The following is a 22,789-nucleotide window of genomic DNA, read 5'->3' on the forward strand; positions in this document are numbered from 1 at the left end:
TCCAGCTAATACCAGCCAGTAATTCGCATATTTAGAAGGCTTGAATAAGGTGTGAACTTGCTCCCAGGACAGGGACAGAAGGCCTTGGCCTTGGGTGTGTGGACATGTTGTTGTGCCTCTGGAAAATGGCATGTGGACTGGGCCCAAGGACCTGATAAACTTTGAAGAGACCTATCCTGTCACAAGCAGATGTAGCTAACAAGCAGGCCTGCACCTTTATTTTGTCTCACCAGACAGTCAGGCCCTAATCACTGTGGACCTTTTTTGACATTACAGTGCCACAGCCTGTTTTACATGTATGCTGTGTTTGCAGATACCATTAGGGGCACACTTCAAAGTAGGGAAACAGAATAACAATACAATTATTGTGTTTTCACTGTCTGGTTGCTCAAGGCTCAGACTTCTGTCTGTTAGATCGTTGTGGTTACAGGGACTGCCTAAAACTGGATTTTAGTGTTAGATGTGGGAGGACAATAGGATACCTTAGTATAATCCCCACACATACCTCTAGCTCCCAATGCCCAAGTTTAGAGTGGTCAAAGAGTATTACCATCTTGAACATGCCTAAAGTGCATAGGTTTAGCCCTGGGAACCTTTACCCCGTTGTTTAGGGCATCCTCAGGGGTCATTTCTTCCTACCCACTAGCTCTTGCCAGTATTAATTGTGGATTTTCCAGGCACCCACTTCAAAATACTCCTGGCCCTGTGGAAGATCAGAAGTGGACAGACCCTGCTGACCTGAGAAGAACCAAGAAGACTTGATCTGTTCTCTGTCTTCTACCAAATACAAGGAAGTAGACCCATAGGATCGTAAGGCTGTTCCTCGTCGAAGCTATAGGGACACAACAAGCTACAAGAGGCCTTTCCCTGCTGCTGCCCAGTTGGCCAGTGGCAACTGGACTTGCACACTACTGTTTGGCCTCTGCCTGCCACCCTGTGATTCTCTAAGTGCTTCTCCAGAGGACCTAGGAGCTCTAGAAGGGTACTCCTGTGGTGAATTGAACCTTATTAGTGTATTCGACCCACGCTCTACCACGGTCAATGTCAATTACCTCCTAGGTCCTGTTCTACTGGAACCATTGAGTACCATTAGTACTTTGTACTTCTTGATGCTATTGCTAATTTAAAAATGTATGCCACCAGTTCCCCTTATTGGAGTTTAGCCATATTGGTTTTTATTTTTTTATGTAATTGTTCTCTATTTTTCTAATTTTTTAAAATTTGTATTGTTTTGTATGTCAACTTTATTACTGTTTTAGTAGTGCATAAATACTTCACACCTCTGTGCCATAGCTACCAGAGGGTAAACTCAGGTTTTCTTTTTACTTTAGTGATACACCCTGACAAGGACAGAGGTGATTATGTGATGTGGGTACTCACTCCTATCAACTAATACCCCCATATCTTACAATGTCCAATTTACTGATCATAGTCCATTCCACTTGCTCCAGTCCTCAGCTTCTTTCCTGTTCTCATTCCCAGCTTCCAGTTACTCTATTGTATATGTTAAATCCTTCGTCTGAATTTCCTTGACCTTCCAGAAAGTAAGCATCACATTTTACCTATGCTTGTCCTTACCTCATCCTAAGCCAGAACTGGCTTAAAACCACTTCTGGCAACTTTAATTTTCCTCTGCCGAATGCACATTTTTAACTAGCTAAGAGAGATAACAACCAGGTTCAGAAAACCTTGGCTTTGCTCTGGACCCCGGAAGGGCAGTTTGGTGTAAACTGCTGACCACTTAGCAGGTGTTAGCTATTTTGGAGTGGATAGTAACAGTTGGTAGAACATAGGGCAATCATAGCACACTAACTCTTTCACTCTTATTCATTTCCAGGAACTTCCTAGACAGCTAGACCCCAGTCTCAGCAGGGGGGGAGACCAGTTTGGAACTTGTCAAGTGCTAAAGCTCTTCTAAATAGTAGAGTGGCTACGGTGCTGAGGATAGGCTTGCCTAATAGCAGAAGAGTTCTGTCACATTCAAACATGGGAGTAAGGCAGAGAGGAAGTGCTTCAAAAGGAGGTGGGGGCTGCGGAAAAATAGTTAAGATTAAGTGGCGTAATTACGCCAGTCGCTAGCTAGTACACCAGGTAAATCTGGCACCTCCGCATAAACCTCTACAGATAATTGCTGGATGTGAGACAATGCCAACTAAAAAATAAGTCTTAATGGAAAAAAAGATGCCTGACTCCTGCTGTAAGAACATGGCTAACTCAGGAACCTCCGACTGCTGCAGGCATCAAGTGACTGGAACTGCATTTCAAAGGACAGGTGGTTGTCCCCCTCTTTGCTGTCTCCAGAATCTCAAAAAGCAGAATTACTCCTTGATCTAAGAGAGCCTAGCAGCCACAGATTACTACATCCGGCAGGAGACCTGGCAGATAGAGAACTGGTGCATAGACTCCTGCCCTGAGACGCTAAGGGCTGCAGCACTGACCAGAATGAACTTTCCAAATGGTTTTATATCAGTAAAAGCAGGACAAGGTGCTGAAGCTTACCCAGGATATTTGCACCCTAGGTGAACAAGAAAACCAGGTTTTACGCCATGGAGCCTTTTGCTGTTATGAAAATAGATTCTTAACAATTTTTCCGCAACACGGAAGCGTGCAGCGGGCAAGGCCGGCCAGGGCCAAGGGCCATACATTATGCCCGTTTCTTATCTTATACTGTACCAGAGTTAAAATCAATGCAGGGGAATTGGGCTATTGATCCTCGCACCCATTCCAAACTAGATAAACTTGAGTTTCTGTCCCACAGGGACCCCCACTCTGTAACTCCTTTCAATCCTCTTGGCCAGGAATCCCTTAATAAAGATAAACGCCGGCAAGTTCCAACTAACCTGCACATCAGGTGCTGGAGGGACTTTCAATTTGCTATTTAAACACACTCACAATGGTGAAACACCAGCTTGAGATCTTTCACCTTCTAGATGCTGACAAACTGGACATCCTCCTTCTCTCAGAAACGTGGCTGACAATGGAATCCGCTCCTGACATTCTTGCAGCAATTCCAGACAATTACTATATCCTCCAGGCTAATAGACCTGCGGGTAAAATTGTAGATAGGGTCGCAGCAATAATTCAACAGAAGCACAAATTTACATCGTTAGTATCTGAAGGTATCCCTCAGTCGACAGCCTTCTATTAAAATGTGAGTCTCACCATTCTTCTTTCATATGTGTAGTATGTTACAGACCCCCACATAATTTTCCCACATTCCCCGAGTTGTTAGGTGATATGATCGCCGAATTGGTGGTTAACCATTCCCGAATTTTTATTAATGCCGATTTTAACTTCTGGCCCTACGACACACAAGAAAGTCCTGCTCTATCGAATTCGGTGAACTCTTAGTGGGCCTGAATTGCACTCAGCATGTAAAGGTAGCCACCCATATCAAGGGGCACATTTTAGACCAGATCTGGACCGCCAACCTAGAAATTTCTCACCTGCAGGTTTCCCCTTGTATATGGTCGGACCATCCCTTTTTTACCTTGGTCATTCCCTATGTCCGCCCAACTAACATTCCTTTGCCAGGTATTTTTATGGCCAGAAACAGGGGTCAGGTGGACATCAAAGAATTTTGCTCCTTGTTAACTGCCTCAGCCCCCACAGCCCTAGATGAGTCTCTCCTCACACTCAAGCGGAAAACATTAATACTTGGCTGGACTCAACCAGAGATAGTATAGTCCCCTTGAAGAAAATTAAAATAAGGAGACCCTATGATGCACAACGCTGGTTTTGCGCAGATCTAAAATTAAAGAAACTTGCACTAAGACAAGCTGAAGGCAAGTGGCGTCGTGACTACTGCCCCGCCAAAAGGCCGCTTTTGTGTCTCTATTGAGAGACTATAAAACAGCTATCCTTAAGACCAAAGCAGAATACTTCTCCTTTAAAATATTACATTCAGCCAATAAAGCGAAGGACATTTTCTCTATTGTGGACGAACTTGCTTTATTGGATCGGGTCATGGCAAAACCTGTTCCATCATAGTCTATGTAATTCTTTCTTCATTGAGAAAATTCTCACCATTAAGGCCAGTATTCCTAAACCCTCCTTACCCCTGGTCCTTTCATGCCCTTACACAAACCCCGCTCATCTAGATCAAATCCCTCTTATTACTCAAGACATTTCTTTTGCCCTACTTAAAAAGGTCTTCTCCGGCTCCCCTATGGATAGTTGCCCCCCTCACATCCTTCGGGAAGCATTTCTACGCTACCTGGACCCTCCCTTATTGCCTCTTAACAACTCCCTTGCTCAAGGGATTGTTCCAGATTTATTCAAAAAAGTCCCCATCCTTAAGAAACCTCGTTTAGATCCTGTGGTTCCTCATTTCTTTGTTCCCTTACTTAAGCAAGATTTTCGAAGCCCACGTTGCTAATTGTCTCAGTTCTTTTGTAGAGCAATCTTATTATCTGGACTCTCATCAAGCAGGGTTTAAACCTGAACATTCAACTGAGTCTGTCATCTTGGCTTCCTGGATGAACTGAGAGGGGGGGGCAGATCAGGGCACTACTCAGGCCCTGGTGCTCCTGGATTTGTCGGCCGCTTTTGACACGGTCGGCCACCATCTTTTGATCGACCGTGCCAGCTGCGCCGGGATCTAGGGTCTGTTGTTGAAGTGGATCACTTCCGTTCTTGACAACTGCTCCCATCAGTTTGCCTCGCTAATTTTTGTGCAGAACAAAGAAAATTGACCTGCGGGGTCCCACAGGGCTCTTCCCTCTCACCCCTTCTTTTTAACTTGTACATTTTACCTCCGATCCTGGCTTTGCGTAAAAGAGAGGTTATCATTTTTAATTATGCCGACTAGCTTCAGTTGGTGTTTAACATTGACTCATTTGCATCATCTGTTGCGAGTTTCCAATCCACAATGAACCTCATCAGTGATTGGAAGAATATAAATCAGCTGAAATTAAACCCTGATAAAACCGAGCTGATCCTTACTGGCGGGTCGGCCAACCCTTGGAATTCCAACTTCTGGCCTCCGTTACCCACTCCCAGCTAGTTCTGTAAAAAGTCTGGGAAGTGTGATCAGTAATGATCTAACAATGAAGGCTCAGATCTGCTCAGTGGTCTCCGAATGTTTTTTTCATCTGCGACAAATTCGAAATATCTGTAGATTCTTGTCCACAGGGGCCCTGACTCAAGTCGTCCTTGCCCTGGTAATCTTGCGTATTGTCTACGCAAATTCTCTGTATGCTGATATACCTGCATACCAACTGCATCGGCTTCAATTGGTCCAGAATCAAGCGGCTAGGCTAATCTTTGGTCAGCCGAAACACCAACACGTGAGACCACTGCTGAAAAGCCTCCATTGGCTTTCTGTGTCCCAACGCGGTCTGTTTCAGCTAGGCTGCACCATCTATCAAGCTCTCTCAGGACGTGGTCCTGCCTTCATCCTCTCAAAGTTACAGCGGTACATTCTTTTGCGTGACCTACGCTCTTCAAACTAGAACCTGTTGTCTCCCAATCCCTTCAAACGAAAGAAACATGGGGGCCTTAGAATTACGACCTTGGCTCCTCAATTCTGAAACCTTCTCTCTCCCGAACTGCGTATGGCAAGCTCTTACACCCAATTCAGGAAATCACTTAAAACTTGGCTATTCTCCCAGGCATATAACTGAAATCACCATTTTGCGACTGCAACCGTCCTCTCTTTTTAGCGCCAAGAAACCACCTGGTGTATGTGCGCTTAACAAATCATTTTTAACATAACTAAATATGACTTGCTACCTGAACACAGCCTACCTTTGAAGTAATCTCCCAGTAAGCTGCCTGGTTTTGTTTGGGAGAGCTTTGCCTCCAACCTTAGCCCACAATAGCTCTCCTATACAAGCTCTATTGTATGCCATCCTACAGCATAGGTACTCCATTTGCAGTCCTTCTAATGCACTTTTCACATGGGCCAACCAGCTCCTCTGATGGCTCTGGCCACCGGAACTAATAACATCTTCCATGGATTTTAAGTAGATTGTTGCCTTGAGGTTCCTCACTAACCTAACCCAGTAAGACACTGGTTTTAAGGCTGCCTGGCCGGTAATTGGTGTGAACCTTAGTTCTGCATAAAGTGCTTATAGAGGAGGTTCCTGGCCCTAATCCTAACAGAGCCCTTAAAAAGTTATTTTCCATTCTTGCAAAGGGTGTAAATACCCATACCCTCAGAGCTCGGCCCCATTAAAGCGGAACCCTTACTGACTTGTTTGTAAATTTGAATGATAGTTTTGATGCTTTGTGCACCAGCCTTAAGCCTAAATTTTGAAAACCGCAGCTGAAGTCTGCGTTAAAACAGGTCTTCCGTATCTGGTCCCTCCAACTTAGTTGTTCTGTGAGCCGTATCCCCAAGTCATCAAATTGTTTAACACAAACAGCGCACTCATCGTTTATCATTAACTCTCTAGGAGAGGGACAGTCTGGGAGACAGTCTTAGCACCTTACACTTCTTCTTGGTGGAATTGATAACCAGGGCCTTTCTATGACAGTTGTCAGAAAAAAAAATGAACACCATATATAGTGCATTTTATGTTGCCACTAAAAAGACTGCATTGTCAGCAAACAGCAGAATCGGCACCTTATGGCCAGCAATGATTGGGGCATCAATGGGTTCTTTTAGCAAATAGGCTACAACATCTTTTTAGAAGATGTTAAAAAGTGGAGGTGCCAGCCAACAGCCCTACCGCTCTCCTTTTTCAACGAGGAATGTCTAACTACATTCACCTCTTGGGCCCTACCGGATTCAGGGTGTATTATTAGTGTGCAGTGCCATTATTGCTCTAACAATACCAGTCTCTAACCCTAGATCTACCAGTGACCTCCATAACAGAGTTCGGTCCACCAGATCAAATGCCGATTTTAGGTCAACAAAAACTATGTATAATGACGATTTTCTTTTGATTACATACTTGTGCCATATCATATATAAGCAAACCGATTGGTCTGTAGTTCCTACCCTCGATCTAAAGTCAACTTGTGCTATTATTAGAATATTCTCTTTATCTGCCCAACCTTACAGTTAGTTTAATATGACTTTGCCAAGAATTATTCCAGCCCCATCGAGGAGGGAGATCGGCCTATAATTGGAAGGGCAACTGTGAGCACCCTTCTTGAATAAGGGTAGTAACGTGGCTGACCGTGGCGGCAGAGGGAATGCTGTTGGTCAGGGCAGGGAATGGGCAGAGTGGGGGGTAGTGGAGTCGGACATACGACGGCCAGGAGTAAAGTAAGTAAGTAAATAAATAAAACTATTTACCTTGCACTCGCTGCATCGCGAACTATAATAAGTTCTCCAAGTTGGTCTCTTTAAGACCCATGCAGGTGTTTTTCCAGGGCTCAACAGAGGACTGTACTCATTGGAAGCTGACATCCCGACGTTCTCACTTGGAGGCCATTTGTTTCATGATGGAATATGGTCTCTGGCATGTTGCTGGTAGCATAAAAGGACATTTACTCCTATTAAGTGAAACGCTTCTTGATGAGTTAGGACTAGCCTGGTTATGTTATGCAAAGCAAATTTAACTTCCGTTGTTTGGGCATTACTCCCCCCACCTACACCTTTTTACTTAACTAGTGTTACTCTTTTTATATCCTTTTAAGTCACTACCCTTAACTCAGGGATTGCGCAAAGAGAGCTAGTAACTCACATCTATTCAGTGGGTTATCGAGGCCCATGTCAGGAAAGAGATCAATAAATTCAGAAAAGCAATTTGTTACATCTAAATCACTCTTATCCCCCTTTATTGATGAAGGGATACTTAACGCAGCAGTATTGCCTGCTTCCTTTTCAATCCCCGCGGATGGGGGAGCTAGTGGGTTTAATCCTTGCGATACCTCGATCTAATCTAGGTGCCCTGTAGTAGTTCAGCCGATCTTTGTAGCTTCGACTTCTTTCTCGTCCATAACCTCGCCGGTTGACTTGAAGGGGGTTCTGTTGTTTGTCTTATTTCACGCTCCTATCTACATTTTCTGTGCCTTTTTCTTAGACCCTCTCTGTTTTCTTGATGGTTCTCTCTGCTTGCCGTCGCTCACTTCGCTTCCTATGGATAGATTTGTCCGCTATTCTCAGGATCACCATCCGTTGAATGATGGGGTAAGTGGGTGCATAAACCTGCGCATCTCGATTCTCAATAACTTCTGTTCCCATATCACTTTTGAAGTCAGGCCTTGCTGAATCCGAAATTGGTTCAGTGAATAACCATTTTAGGGAGTAAACAGGGTAATTTGCTTTCTTACTCATCATTTTCCCTTTGTCGTCTTCTTTCTACTCTTTCCTTGTCCTTTGCCTCCAGCTACAGGTTCTCCCAGGTGCACATTTGTTCCCCTTTTGTAATTGACATCATCTATTACCGTGTCTATTGCAGCCTCTAACTATTTCACAATTGTATACTCGTTCTTCTCTTCGCTTCCTTCTAATCTGTGCTATAAGAGTACGATTTACAAAAATGGCTGAGGTTTAGCAGGAAGGTCACCACACCTGCCACTATCACAAACCAGTATCGTTTCAATTTTTATTAGATGCACGGAGTCTAAGGAAGACAGCCATCACACCTCCCTCTTAGATGAGACGGAGCTCAAAAATGTGAAGCAATGTGACCCAGCACTCTGTTTTAATTTATCTCAAGATTTTATCATAAAGTTCAACATTAATCAGTGAGAAATTGTAGCGCATCCATTCTAGAAATGGCAAGATGGTCCACAGTTTGGATTAATATATCATTCTTTATTGAAAAGGAAGTTTTCTAAGCATATTTTCACTTGTAGCCAAAGCCAATGCGTTTTGTTCACTAGGAACTTCTACAGGGTTTAAGTTTGTCACATGAAGTACACTTTCTTTATAAGCCGTATCGGCACTGCATCAAACGTCGCAGTGCCTATTGGGCTGCAGCTCACCTCACCTTCACCTTCTTGGTTGCTCCTGCCGTCGTCGTCTTGTTCCTCTGGGATGCATACTCCATGCAGGTCCCGGGAGCCAGCTCTCGACCCCCTCACAACCCCACTCTTCTCGCTACTTGCCCACTGCTCCTTTGTGCCACCATCCATTGCCGGCTGCCCTACTGCTCGCACTTTCCTTCAGCAGCGGGCTCAGGCCTCTGCTTGAATCTCACCCGAACCTCCAGCCTCTCTTCGGCCGGTCTCTGTTCTCTCCATGCAGCATGATTGGTGTCGCTCCTGCTTGCATGCGTCTGCTTCTCTATCGTCTTTGCATTGACTCCCTCTTTACGGTGGCTCCCTCCTCTTTGTGTTGGCTCCATCGGGAGCACATCCACTTTTGCTGGCACACACAGGATGGATGCTGGCTGGGGTGCCGATGGGGCCACAGAGGCATTGGCCCGCCCTTCATGGCCCTCAACGTTTGGCACAGTTGTTGTATGGCCAGCAACCAGTATGGGTGGTGGCGAGGGAGCTAGCATGGCAGCAGGACTCTCCCGCAGCCCCCAACCTTTGTCATAATTGTTGGATGCCCCGTGAGGGACTGAGGGACCCCCAAAAAAAGGACAAAAAATAACTCCACATGAATGTGAAATGAGCTGCTACTCCACTCACCAACAATGGATGCACTCCTCCCTGTCTTTAGAGACCTCTTGAATAACGCTCTTTGGGTGGCCCAGGTGCCTCTGAGTTGGGAACGTGCCGTGGTGGTCCCACTGCTTAAAAAGCTTTTGCTGGATCCCTCTAAACCGGAGGACTATAGGCCAATCTCACTGCTTCCTTTTCTGTCGAAAGTGGCAGAGAAGCATATTAATCAGCAGATTGTAGGTAAAGGAACCTCTTGCAAAATTTCACTTTCAAAGACCAAGTTACGGCTTTGGCCGACAGGTGTTTTGGAGTTCTCAAGTCTTTTAAGACTTTTATTGACCTTCTCCATTAGATGCCCAGAAGACAGTGATCCAAGTCCTGGTCATCTCACGGCTGGATTTTTGTAATTTTTTGTATCTGGGGGGTCTCTCAATCATGGCTGCTGAGACTCCAACAGGTTCAGAATTCGGCAGCGGGACTGCTATTAAAACTTCCTAAACTGGCTCCTATGGGCCCTGTACTACTTCATCTTCACTGGCTCCCAGTGAAGAAGCATGTTGCTTTTAAGGCCCTTTGCTACTCCTACAGGCTATTGAGGAGGAGTAGTGCAACCCTATTTGCACCCTCTTATCACACTGTATTCCCCTTTGTGGCATCTTAGGTCCTCCGGGGCCTTGTTAGCTCAGGTCCCGAGGGTAAGGAAAGCGCACATGCGTGGGAGTTCCTTTGGCTATTTGGCACCCAGGCTTTGGAACTCTCTCCCTCTACAGTTAAGGCGCTCCGAGACAAAACGTGTTTCAGAGAAATCTGAAAACCTTGTTGTTTGCTGACTAGTCTCTTGTGCGTGGAGCACTCAGTTGGTGTAAATGACCTTCACGCTGGGACACTCCTCTGGGAGTAGCTATGCACTTTATAAGCTGCATTATTATTATTATTATTTCATATTCACTGCTACCGCCTGGGAGCACCCGATAATGCCCTGCGAGGACTTTTCATAGGTATTTTTCATTTCTTGTGATGCCTCAAGAAGGGACTGGGACACTACTAATGATGTTTTAAATGTTGTTGGGGGAGTGAAGCAACCCCCGTAGGCACATTTAAAAAAAACTTGCAGTAAGTCTCTTGGGTCATAAAATACATGACCCCAACTTACCACCATCTTTAAAGCATGCCAAGCTGGAGCTCAATGCTCTTCAGGTGGAGTGTGGGGACCATGTGTGGTTTGTTCCAAGGTTACAGTATGTAGCCCAAACAAATATTAAAGAAAGGCTCGAACAAATGTTTGTGATCATTTTAATTAAAAGTGCTTTATTAAAAATACTTTAGAAATCACTATTGTTATTGAACATTGCAATGTGTGTTTTAACAATGAATGCATTGGATTATGTTTATTAATTAAATTAGTTTTAATGGTAAATTATGATACATGGCTGATAGTTTAATGTGCTGACCCATTCACAAAGCCAATAGACCTGCTTTATATATGTTGATTTGGTGACCCCCCTGAAAAATCCAATAGGTCTGCCTTTTTAATATTGAACCCCTTATATTATGATGGCCCGGCCCTTCGGCCAACCTCATGCCACCTGCGGCTGTCAGGTGCAGGCCTGGACACAGGCAAGGCCTGCCCTTGGCCAAAGGCCGTCCTCGTGGGGCATTAGCCACACGATAGGGCTGGTTGCAGGGCCTAGCCACAACCCCATTCTGTGCAAGACTAAAGGCCCTGCAGCCAACCCCATGCTATTAATGGTCAAAGGCCATGCGTAAGGAGTGGGGTTGGCAGTTAGGTATGATAATCAAATCTTACTTTATGTTAAAAAGAACATGGAAATTCTGTGAAAAAACAAATGTTGAAGTGATAATATAGTTAGGTATGGTAATAAGATATTACTTTACATTGAAAAAACTCAGAAAGTTGCTGAAAAAAAGAGGTTAAAGTGACCTTATAGTTGGGTCAAAACGTAACGTTTAAAAGTTTAAAAAACAATGAAAATTCACCCGTTAGAGTTAACTCAAGTAACTGTAATTTGCGAACTTCCCATGCACTGCTTCTGATCTCATATATTGCATACTTGTGACATGTTCTATGACATCATTGATAACATCACTGACGACACCTGAAATGGCATTCTTGATGACAACAGTGTGTGCAGCAAGGCACGAGTTGCAGTTACTCGAGATAACCATAATTGGTCTATTTCAGCGTTTTTTAGAGTTTAAAATTGTATTTTTAAACTGACATTTTTATCTAACTATGGCATCACTTTAAGCTTTGTTTTTTTCTGTGAATAAATTGACGTTGGGTGATAAGATCTTAATATATGTTTAAAGAAATCTGATGTCCACTGGAAAAACACAAAAGTTAGTGATGTTATGGTTGGGTGTTGGACTGAGACACAATCTAATGTTCCAAAAACATTAGACTATTCCAGTTATAGTTGAGTGAACTAACTATAAATTTCCCCCCATCATGTACTGATTATGACTTCTTATACTTACATCACTCATGACATATTGGAAAAGAACAATGCTTTCATTGTACCATGCACCCTAATTTAGTGCAAAACCTGAAATAAGGTGAGGAATGTTTGGGAAGATGTGTCCAAGGGGAGAAAGATACCCAACTTCTGTAACAATATTTGGTGGATACATAATCTGATCGCAGATTATTCAGTGCCTTCACTCATCCTCTCCTGATGAGTTGACACTGTGCAAATCCCAAGGTATGTAAGCATGTTATGCGCTGTTGTTGATGGTGTTACAGAAACTGTAACAGTGTGTTTATACTAAATCAGTGATTTTTAAATTGACATTATGCTCACCCTGTTGCTCGCATAATTTTGCCTCTCTCCCCAGTCCACCGTGCGGGATAGTCTGCTGATTGAGTAGAGGTAGTTTATTTTCCCAGAAGGAGGGCTTCCTACTTAATACTCACTTTCGGTGTGCCATTACATAGCCGCCATCTTGGAGGTGAGACACTCTAGTCTCCCTCCATCTAGTCAGGTTTCTGGCTATAAACAGGGCTAATGGTGCCCACCCGCAACAGATGCATGCAGCGGGCGCGCCAGAGGTGCGCCAAAGGCAAGCCCATCTGCGCCCGTCCACGCCTGGACCGTGCCCAGGGCCAGTCCCCCTGACTCGTTTGTACAAAATACGCCAGACACAATTAGGTACTCGAAGGATGCACTATTGGCCCTGAGGCGCACGGTTCCCTCCACGATCTACTGACAACACCCATACTTTAACCATTCAGGGAGTCTTAGACCCCGTCTGGCTGACAACCTAATGGGCATAGGGACAACTGCTCAGCCACACAGGAAAGATTCCAGTGGCAATAAGGCAATTATATCCTGTATGTTACTTAACACCAGATCTTTGGTCAAACATCAGTTGGAGTTCTGCGACCTCGTGCAAACACAAAGTGCGGACATTGCATTCGTAACGGAAACATGGGCCGATGCAAGTTCGGGTCCAGACATTGTTGCAGCCACCCCCCGTCCCGCGGCTATGCAGTATATAGTCTAGATAGACAATCAGAAAAGAGGGGAGGGTGTTTGGCAGTATTTTATCATTGCCACTTTAAAACAACATTTGAGCTACTAATTTTGCCCGGGTTTGAGGCCTTAGCCTTCTCGGTGCGGTAGGCAGATTTGCGGGCTATTAAGGGTATATTAGGTTATCGCCCCCCAGTATCTAGATGTGGGTTTGCGGACAAGCTAATTACACTCATGGGATCCGCTATCATCAATGACAACTCTCTGGTGTCGGGAGATTTTAATTTTCATCTGGAAAAGGAAACCGATCCAGACTCTCAAAAATTGGTTGACACTATGAATGCATTTGGACTGCCTATAGTCACCAAAGGCCAAACGCATAGGGCTGGGCACATGTTAGATGGGAGTTTTTCCAATCATTCTGACATCCTGCTACTTCCATCTCTCCCCTTGACTTGGTCAGACCACTGGGTGGTCAACCGGCAGATAAAGACCAAAAAATCTACCATGACTAGAAATATTACGCAACACACCTCAAATAGAGCATGGCATAAAATACGTCCAGCCGAACTGGGAGATGCCATTGTCGCTGGCCTCTGGCAACCAGGGCACAATTTGGAGCACAGAGTCGCGAATTTTGCATTCTGGCTTAACTCTGCACTGGACTGAGTTGCTCCAAGAATTCAAAAAACCACATGTAAAAAAAATATCCCAGCCCTGGTACAATGAAAACCTCAGACTATTAAGGCAGGACTGTCGTAGACAAGAACAAAAATGGAGGAAAGATTACGATGTGGAGGAGAAAACATTTATAAAACCAAATTAGCCCATAAAAGCCGTCTCTGATGCAAACATGACTCATTTCTAAGCGATAAAAAACTTGACAACACCAGCCAGCTCCAATAATGCAGAAACAAATCAAGAGTTCTGCAACACACTGACGGGCTTTTTTCAAGAAAAAGTGACTAATATCTTTAATAAATTCACTACACCGTAGAGCAGGCAATCATCAGAAGGAACAGGTCTTAACTGGACGGGCAAAAACAAATCAGTCTTTCCTCCTTTAAGGTCCCATCAGAAGAACAACTCATAGAGTTAATCCCACTTATCAAATCGGGGGCGCCACAAGACCCTTGTCCCCCCAATATCATGCCCATGATTCCTGCTCAAGAAGCACAAAATCTAGGGCAGATTTTTGAGAACATTTTTGCAGGAGGATATTTTCTCTTTCATTGGAAACAGGCCTCGATCTCTCTCTCTCTCTCTCTACTAAAAAAAGACAATTTATACACCCAGGACCCAAATAACTACCGACCAATATCAAGACTTCCTTTCGCCGCCAAGCTGGTAGAAAAAGTAATAAGCCAACAACTATCAGAATACTTAGAGGAAAACTCTTTGCTAGATGACGCACTACATGGTTTTAGAAAACACCACAGCACCGAATCTGCTCTGGTGATAGCAACAGAGGACATTCAAGAAGTACTTGATAGGGATGGGACAGCTGCATTTATCCAGTTGGATCACTCTGCAGCTTTTCATACGTTCAGCCATGAGATCTTGGCTGACAGTATGCCCAGGCTGGGGATAGAGGGAACAGCTTTTGATCTCTTGCAATCTTTCCTGGCAAATAGACAAAGCAACGTGAAGATGGGTCAGTTTGTCTCTGGCCCTTTTCCTTGCCTTGTGGAGTTCCCCAGGGCCCGGCACTGAGCCCAACTCTGTTTAATCGTTACATTACAACACTTGCATCCATTATTCAAAAGTCTGGCTTCTCCCTGGTCTCGTATGCCGATGACACCCAAATTGTGGTATCACTGGCAAATCCAGAAAGCAATTTGGGTGCGGCCTTCAGCTCATGTATGAGTAAAGTGAACAACTGGATGGATTGCAACTGCCTTAAGTTGAACGCCCAAAAAACTGAAGTTATCATTTTTGGCAAAAATCCTTCCTTCTGGACACCGGACTGGTGGCCATCTGAGCTAGATTCACTACCAGAACCCTCAAACAAAGTAAGACATTTAGGCTTCTTGGTAGACAAGGAACTGAAAATAAAATAACTTTGCCCGCTTTTTGCTCCCTAAGGCTAATAAAAAAGATAGAACATTTCTGCCCCCTGAACTACTAAAAACAGTTACAATGTCATTGATCCTCACGAGGATTGACTATTCCAATAGTTTGTATCTTACGCTTGCAATGGGTCTTGTGAAAAAGCTTCAGACACTGCAAAACACTGCGGCTCGCTTCCTTTTTAAATTCCGAAATGTGAGTCAGCCAGAAGAACTATTAGGAAATTACACTGGTTGCCAGTCAAGCAACGATGTAGTTTCAAAGCTCTCTGCATGGCCTATAAATCACTGCATGGACTCGGGCCAGACAATTTCAAAAAGAAATTTAAATGGTACATCCCAGCGAGGACACTTCGATCAGGCTCTGCTAGGAACCTGATTGTCCCACCATTTAGGAAAGCCACCTGGAGTGGAAAGAGCTTTTTTAGGGCCACTTCCGTACTCTGGAATAATCTCCCACTGACACTAAAAACTACTCCCTCCCTACTTTCCTTTAGAAAAGCCTTGAAGACCTGGCTTTTCATACAGGAGTAGAAGACATCTGCACATCTGCCTGATCCGAAAACGACATGGCCACAGCTTAATCAGACTTCAATAGCGCCAAGACGCCCTAGGGCATGAGTTTGCGCTTTAGAAGTCACATTTACATTTACATCTCTCTTGTTTGCTCTCCACATGCCTCGGTTTGGTGTGGAAAAGTACTAGGAACTGACACCAGCATGCCAGTTGGAACTCAATGTTCTCTGATGTCATCACACCCAACAGACAGAGCCACAGTTAAAGATGTGTGGCCCTACCTTGTAACGCTGGATTACAGTTGCTTTGGAAAGGTTTCCAGGCCAGTCTGACGCAAGGAGAGATATTCATAAGGTTAGAAATCTGTGGGAGAATTATGTAACTACCATAGGTAAATAACTTTTTCTTTGGGGTCAGCGGTTCACATATGATAAGAAGCTTTCTGTTACACCGGGTGGCAGCCTGCAGAGGCAGAGACATCACAATCATTGCCTCTGTTAAATTATGTTCTGAAATATCAATCCTAGCTTGAAGTCCTGGTTCAGTTAATGTTAACCGCCTATGTTTTGTCACAGTAACTGAGTTTGGCATCTCAAAAAATGTGCTTGCCTTCCTCTGTGGCATATATGAATCATTTTGGGACTCATAAATCATTCATTTTTTTAGGTTGGAAATGTTTATGAATCAGCTCAAAAGCCTTAATGTATACACATATGTAGACGTCATGTATGCATCACAATACTCTTTTCCGAAGGCGTCGCCGGCAGCCATTCTTAGCCTGGTCCTACTTGAAGCCTCCTTTTATCAGATAAGTCCTTTACTGTGTATGCTTATTGAGCTACATATTTGGAACACTATCACATATCCAGTGCTTGTTCCAGTTTCTTCGTTGAATTTCTTCTATTGCAAGTGGCTTTCCAGAATATCATTTCACTGAATTTAACATTAAGTAGGACCAGACCGCTTTTCCAATATACCTATACGAAGCATGTTTGACAACCAGACATCAGACCTTTTCGTGAAACTGTTGATTTTAAAATTAATAAGACATCGTTGCACATCCGGTGCATTGCATTTTAATCAGCCATTTATTAGAATTAAAGACATCCACCAACTATGGAGTTGCAAGTTTTAATCACTAGGAACTCATCACCTTGAAACGGGATCTATAATTGTGTGGCTTTCCTGAAGAAGGCGTTGTATACGCCGAAACGCACGTCGAGTTAATAAAGATATTGCCACTTTTTAACTTTTTATTTATAAATATTGATTAAATGTAATGTGTTAAATATTGTTTCATTTTTTAGATATTTTGTATAAATATAATTTGTTTAAATAATATGAGAAGAAATTATTAAAATAGTAACAAATTTGAACATATTTTTTCTGTCTTCTTTGGTCTTCTTATTGTCATAGATATTGTGTAATTTGTTTACTTTATTGATATTGCCTAGGAGTTTTTGTCATTACTATTCAAGTCCCTGTCCTAGGAATTGAACTATCCATTGTTCAGGGGGTCCTTGGTTTTTCTCATTTGCATCACAATGCCTGACAAGCCTGATAATAAAGTACATATTGCCATATCTTAAAGACTACAGCCCAATTCAAATTTTTCAATGTGACGTACTCTTATAGTAATCCTGAATTCCATTGGTCACCTGAAGTACTACAAGACAATCCACTCACATCAAACATGTTGTGAATCGGGCCCTAGGGCTTCCTCCCTTGACAGCTAAAGAGGGCGTCCACATGGCTTTAGTGTGCATATAAACTTGATGCAATTCTGTTTCTGAGTGTGTTAGAATGAATGAATGAATAAGTCTAGTTGCTGTACTTTTGTTACTAAAAAAAACATAATAAAATCAAAGTTGGAGAAAAAAATTAATTTCAGTTGCAGATATTTTCTACTATTTTTTCTATGCTTTATCTGCAATCAATTTTCTAACCTTCAAATGTCTGATTATGGCGTAAAAAGTCTCATTGTGATGACTTTTCAGGACCCGATATAATAACTGAGCATACATTAAAAACAGCATGTATTATTGAGATAGCCTTTGCATTTTATAAATTATAAAGATGATTTATTCTCCTAACTTCTGGATTGTTTGTTCTTTTTTAGGGAAAACATGTTCTGCATGTAGCTACCGGGAAAGAAGGTAAATGGTGTGGCCTAATACCTATTGGGAGTCCCTGTAACAGAGTAACAACAACAGGACTAAAATGGAATCTCAGTAAGTAGTTGGGCTGGTTGCATTGCTTCAACATGTGATAGCTTTTTGTTTTTCAGTGCTCAGCTAGCACCGGGACGACTCTAGAGACATAAGCATTACTTCAGAAATGTTATAGCATAACATAATGGTTCTATATATGTATTTAGTTTGTGTAGAGTAACGTGCTGTGAAATAACTTCAGAGCAGTAGGGATATCATACTTCCAAGTCCAGACAAGTACAATAGCTTTGAGAAACCAAGTTTGTAGAGTTGCATTTTCTTTTTTTTTTTTTTTTTTTTTTTTTTTTTTTTTTGGGAAACCTTTAATACAGAGTTCAAGAGATATACAAGTATGGGCCTACAACGTTCAGGCCGGCCGCTAGTAGACAGTGAGACCATGAAACACATTCATAAACACAAGCAGCAAGCAGTAAAAAGTCCCACAGATCAAAAATATCATTTGCGGCCACATTGCCCAAACATCCCAAATGGCGGTTTCATTTTAAATGAAAAACGAAAAACAAACCCACAAGGCGGCAAAAGTCTAGGCAACAGTATGTGCTCCCCTCGGGAGGGCTCTACCAACCTACAAGAATAGGAGGGGGGGAAGGGCAGGGGCAGAAACAAAGTGGTCACGATAACACAGAATCAAGAGAATGTGCAGACTAGGGAGACAGGGCCGCCTCCAAGTCGCGCGTCAGTTGCGGGGTACAGATCCCGCCGCGATAGGAGTTCCAGGGGCCCCACACCTTTACCCATTTCCCAGGCTTACCTCTCGCCACATACACAACCTTTTCTCGGAACATACACCAATCCATATTTTCCTTCCATACCGAAATCGTGGGTGACCTCTGGGAGCCCCACAATTGTGCTATGTCACGCTTGGCCACCATATATCCCAATGTCACCCACCACGTTTGCGTCACCGTGTAATCAGTCGGCTCCCACACATTCAACAGACACCTCCTAGCCTCGGGGAACAGCGCAACATGCGTGACCGCTTGCAACACCGCATGCACACCACGCCAGAATCGAGTCACCTCCGGACATTCCCACAAAATGTGGAGGAAGGTCCCTAACATGCCACAACCACGCTTACACATCCCATCCACCGCATATCCCATACGCATCAGGCCCGGTCCCGTAACGTAAACCCTGTGGAGTATTTTGAGCTGGACGAAACGAAGGCGGGCCGGTATGGCCACCTCTTTCGGGGAGGCCACCGCAGATACCCAATCCTCGTCGTCCAGCTCCAATCCATCAGCGACCCATGCCTCACGGAGGGCGGCCAGCAGTCCCGAGCGATCGTTGATGAGCTTTTTATAGATCAATGAGATAGTGCCATCCGGTACATGCCCGTCTAGCACTCTATCTTCCAAAGGGGAGCACTCTGGGATGGACGCGACCTCCGGGAACACGGAAGACAACGCGTGGCGAACCTGTACATACCGGAAGTACTCCCTGTCATGCAACTGGTATTCCGCTTTCAGCACATCAAACGTTTTAAATCCCCCCTTCGTCCAAAGATCGCCCACCCTGCTAATGCCAATCGTGTCCCACTTCTCGAAGCCTTTCGTCGTCCACAAACAACCCAGTCGCTCAGAGGCATACAGTGGCGTCGCCCGGGTCAACCGATCTTTCCACCCCATCGCCGAGTTTGCCGCATGCCACACCCGTACCGCGACCCGTGTCGGACCCGTCAAACGTGCGTCGAGCGATCTAGAGTAGAGCGCACGATTGTAGTCGCCACCCGGCAACAACAATTTGTCCATTTCAAAAGCCGGATCAAGGGCGGGCCCATAAAGCCCGTGGTTTATCGCAGCCAGCTGGGAGGCCCAGTAATAACGTTTGATGTCGGGGAGGGCGACCCCCCCATCGTACCACGGGAGCGTCAGCTTCGCGAGGGCGATCCGCGGCCTCCCATCCCAAAACAGTTGGCGTTGCAGACCCTCCACCTCCCGAAAGTAACTAGCCGGAACGACATCCATCGTGTTTTGTAAGGCATATAAAAACCGTGGCAACGACATCCTCTTAAACAGCGCCGCCCGGCCGAGCGGCGAGAGCGGTAAGCGCCTCCAACGCGCCACATCCGCCTTCAAACGTTGGAGGGGGGGGGAGTAGGTTCTGTGTGTATCGGGCCGCAGAGTCCAGGGTAATAAAAATACCCAGATACTTAAATCCCTGTTGAGCAACCTGGATAGGACAACCCCGCGGGAGGATAGGAGCCTCCCCTGAGAGGACATATACACAGGACTTAGCCCAGTTGATGACTAGGCCTGAGTTCCGGCCAAAGGAATACGGCACATCCACTAACACAATCAACGATTCACGCGGGGAAGCAAGATACAAAAGAATATCGTCCGCGTAGAGAGAGACTCGATCCTCATACTCAGGAGTCCATCGGAGACCACAAATCGAAGGGTGCCACCGCAGCCACTCCGCCAGGGGCTCCAAGGCGAGCGCAAAGAGGAGAGGCGACAGCGGGCAACCCTGTCGCGTGCCCCTACCCAATTCAAAAGGAGCCGACACTCTACCATTCACCACCACCTGGGCTAGCGGTCCGGAATACAACAATTTCACCCAGCCAATGAATCCCGGGCCAAACCCAAACTTCTCCAGCGTCGCCCAGATATATGGCCACTCAAGCGTGTCGAATGCCATAGTGGCGTCCAGGGACGCCAAAATGGCTGGCTCACGTATGAACGGAACCCTCGAGAGCACCCCATGCAGACGCCGCAGGTTAAGCACGGTGTTGCGATGAGGGATAAAACCGGACTGGTCCTGATGGATCAGATCGCACACCACGCTGACCAGCCGATTAGCCAGCACCTTGGCCAAAATTTTCGGTTCCGCATTCAAAAGCGAAATGGGCCCATAAGAAGTGACCCGATCACGCGGCCTCCCCTCCTTGTGAATAACCACAATAGTGGCTAGATGCTGGTCCAGTGGGAGGGAACCCGCCGCCCGGGCCGCGAGGAACATATCACGAAGATGCGGCGCCAATGTATCCGGCCGCAATTTGTACAATTCAATGGGAAGGCCATTAGGACCCATGGCCTTGCCAGAGGCGACTGAACGTATGGCCAGGGCGATCTCCTCAGACGTCGGAGTCGCGTCCATCAACGATTTATCCTCCTCCGAGAGGGAAGGCAACGCAATATCTTTAAGCAGGTCGCGGGAATCCTCTTCCGAGCGAGAAGATACCGGGGAATACACCCCGCGAAAATACTCTGCGAAGCAATCAACAATTTCACCCGGATCAGTAACATACACACCCTCCACTCTCTCAACCAGCGGAACAACTCGACTCGCTCTCTCCTTTTTATCCAGCCACGCGATCAGTTTTCCAGCTTTATCACCCATATCATACAGTTGCCCCTGCTCGTCCCTACTCAGGCCCCTGGCCGCTTCGGTGACTAGGGCCTTGTAGTCCGCTTGTTTGATCCTGAGAGCATGCAGTTTGTCGTCCGTGACACCACAATCCAGGTCACCCTCCAACTCAGTTATCTCAGACTCGATACGGGTCACCTCCTCCCGCTCACACCTCTTGGAATGGGAAATGAGGGACAGGGCTTCCCCCCGGAGTACCGTTTTGAACGCCTCCCACAGAGAAACAGCAGACGACACTGATCCCACATTATCTCCAAAATATTGCTCAAGGGATTTAATCAAATCTGCGCGAATTGCGGGATTACGCAGGTACCAGGGGTTGATCGGGACCACCCTCCCCTCCATCCCCGGGACAATATCAAAGTGCAACAAGAGCGGGGAGTGGTCTGAAATACCCCAAGCAAGATGCCGCACCTCCCCGACCCTCCCCGCCTGTGCTGCTGGCATCAGAACATAATCAAGTCTCGAAAGACTACCATGAGCCCCGGAATGAAAGGTGTATTGTACCTGCGCAGGATGTTTTAGCCGCCAACAACCCAGGGTATCTAAGAGGCCAGACAACCAAGTTTGGGCCCGGGGGAGATCCCTGGGTGGGTGACTATCCTCAGTTCCGGAGACCACAGTATTAAAATCCCCACCAACCACTAGGATCCCCTCCGGCAGCCCAAGAAGAAGGCGCCCCAAATCAGCAAAAGTAGTCGTCTGCAACCCCGGCGGGACATAAACAGAAACCAAAACAACTACTTTACCCTCCCATCTACCCACCAGAGCCGTATATCGCCCCCTGTCATCATGGAGCACCTCGTCAACCTCCAACGGGAGCGAGGTTTTAACCATAATGCCCACACCCCTCGAACCAGAGGTGAAGCCCGAATGGGCCACAAGGCGATAGCCCCGCCTATTCATAGCACAGAAGGAATTACCAATAAGGTGTGTTTCTTGCAAGAACACAATATCAGGTGAAATCCGTTTTAAAAACTGCAGGACCACCCCCCGTTTTATCCTGTCCCCCAGTCCGTTAACATTCCAGGAAAGAAGTCTCAGTCCCCTACCCCCCATCACAGCCAAAACCAATCAGTCCCCTCCCAGAGAGCACCTTGAATAGAACACAACAATATGTCTGCCTTGTGGTACAAACAAACAATACCCAACCCCAACCCAACATACCAAACAAAACTCCCCCCTCCCTGCACCCCTGCATGAGCCCAAACAGCCCCCCCAACTTGCAGTGTGCCTGTCGCCCCTGCATGAACTAAACTACAAAGACCCCTAGAGGAGGAAAGAGAACCCCCTCGAGACACACCACAACCTCCACGGGAGGGGGAGCAAAGCACGACAGTCAAGAAACCCTGAGCACAGCCGAAAAGTGGCATCATCAGGAATTAGCCCCAGTGTCAATACCGCTGGCCCGGTCCAGTGGGCACTCTCCTCCCGCGGCCCCCACACCCTCTCGATCATGTCCCCTAGGCAAAGTGTCCAACCAGTCCCCGGCCGTCTCCGGACGGTCAAAGAAATGAGAGCGACCCTCGGACTCCACACGCAGCCTGGCCGGGAAAAGCATGGCGTATTTCAAGTTCATATCTCGGAGCCGCCGCTTGAC

At 45.6% G+C, this 22,789-nt stretch overlaps 1 protein-coding gene across 3 annotated transcripts in view; it reads left to right on the plus strand.

Moving 5' to 3' along the window:
* The window catches only part of TPK1 (thiamin pyrophosphokinase 1), a 1,261,698-nt gene that overhangs the window by 984,124 nt on the left and 254,785 nt on the right, over positions 1-22,789 (plus strand). For all 3 annotated transcript variants that reach the window (XM_085631548.1, XM_085631547.1, XM_085631549.1), the window contains one exon: positions 17,709-17,820. In XM_085631548.1, coding sequence (XP_085487674.1) covers positions 17,709-17,820 — 112 coding nt within the window. The remainder of the gene's footprint in view (positions 1-17,708; positions 17,821-22,789) is intronic.

Source organism: Triturus cristatus, chromosome 10 (genome assembly GCF_964204655.1).
Source record: "Triturus cristatus chromosome 10, aTriCri1.1, whole genome shotgun sequence".
In the NCBI taxonomy this organism is placed as follows: Eukaryota; Metazoa; Chordata; class Amphibia; order Caudata; family Salamandridae; genus Triturus; species Triturus cristatus.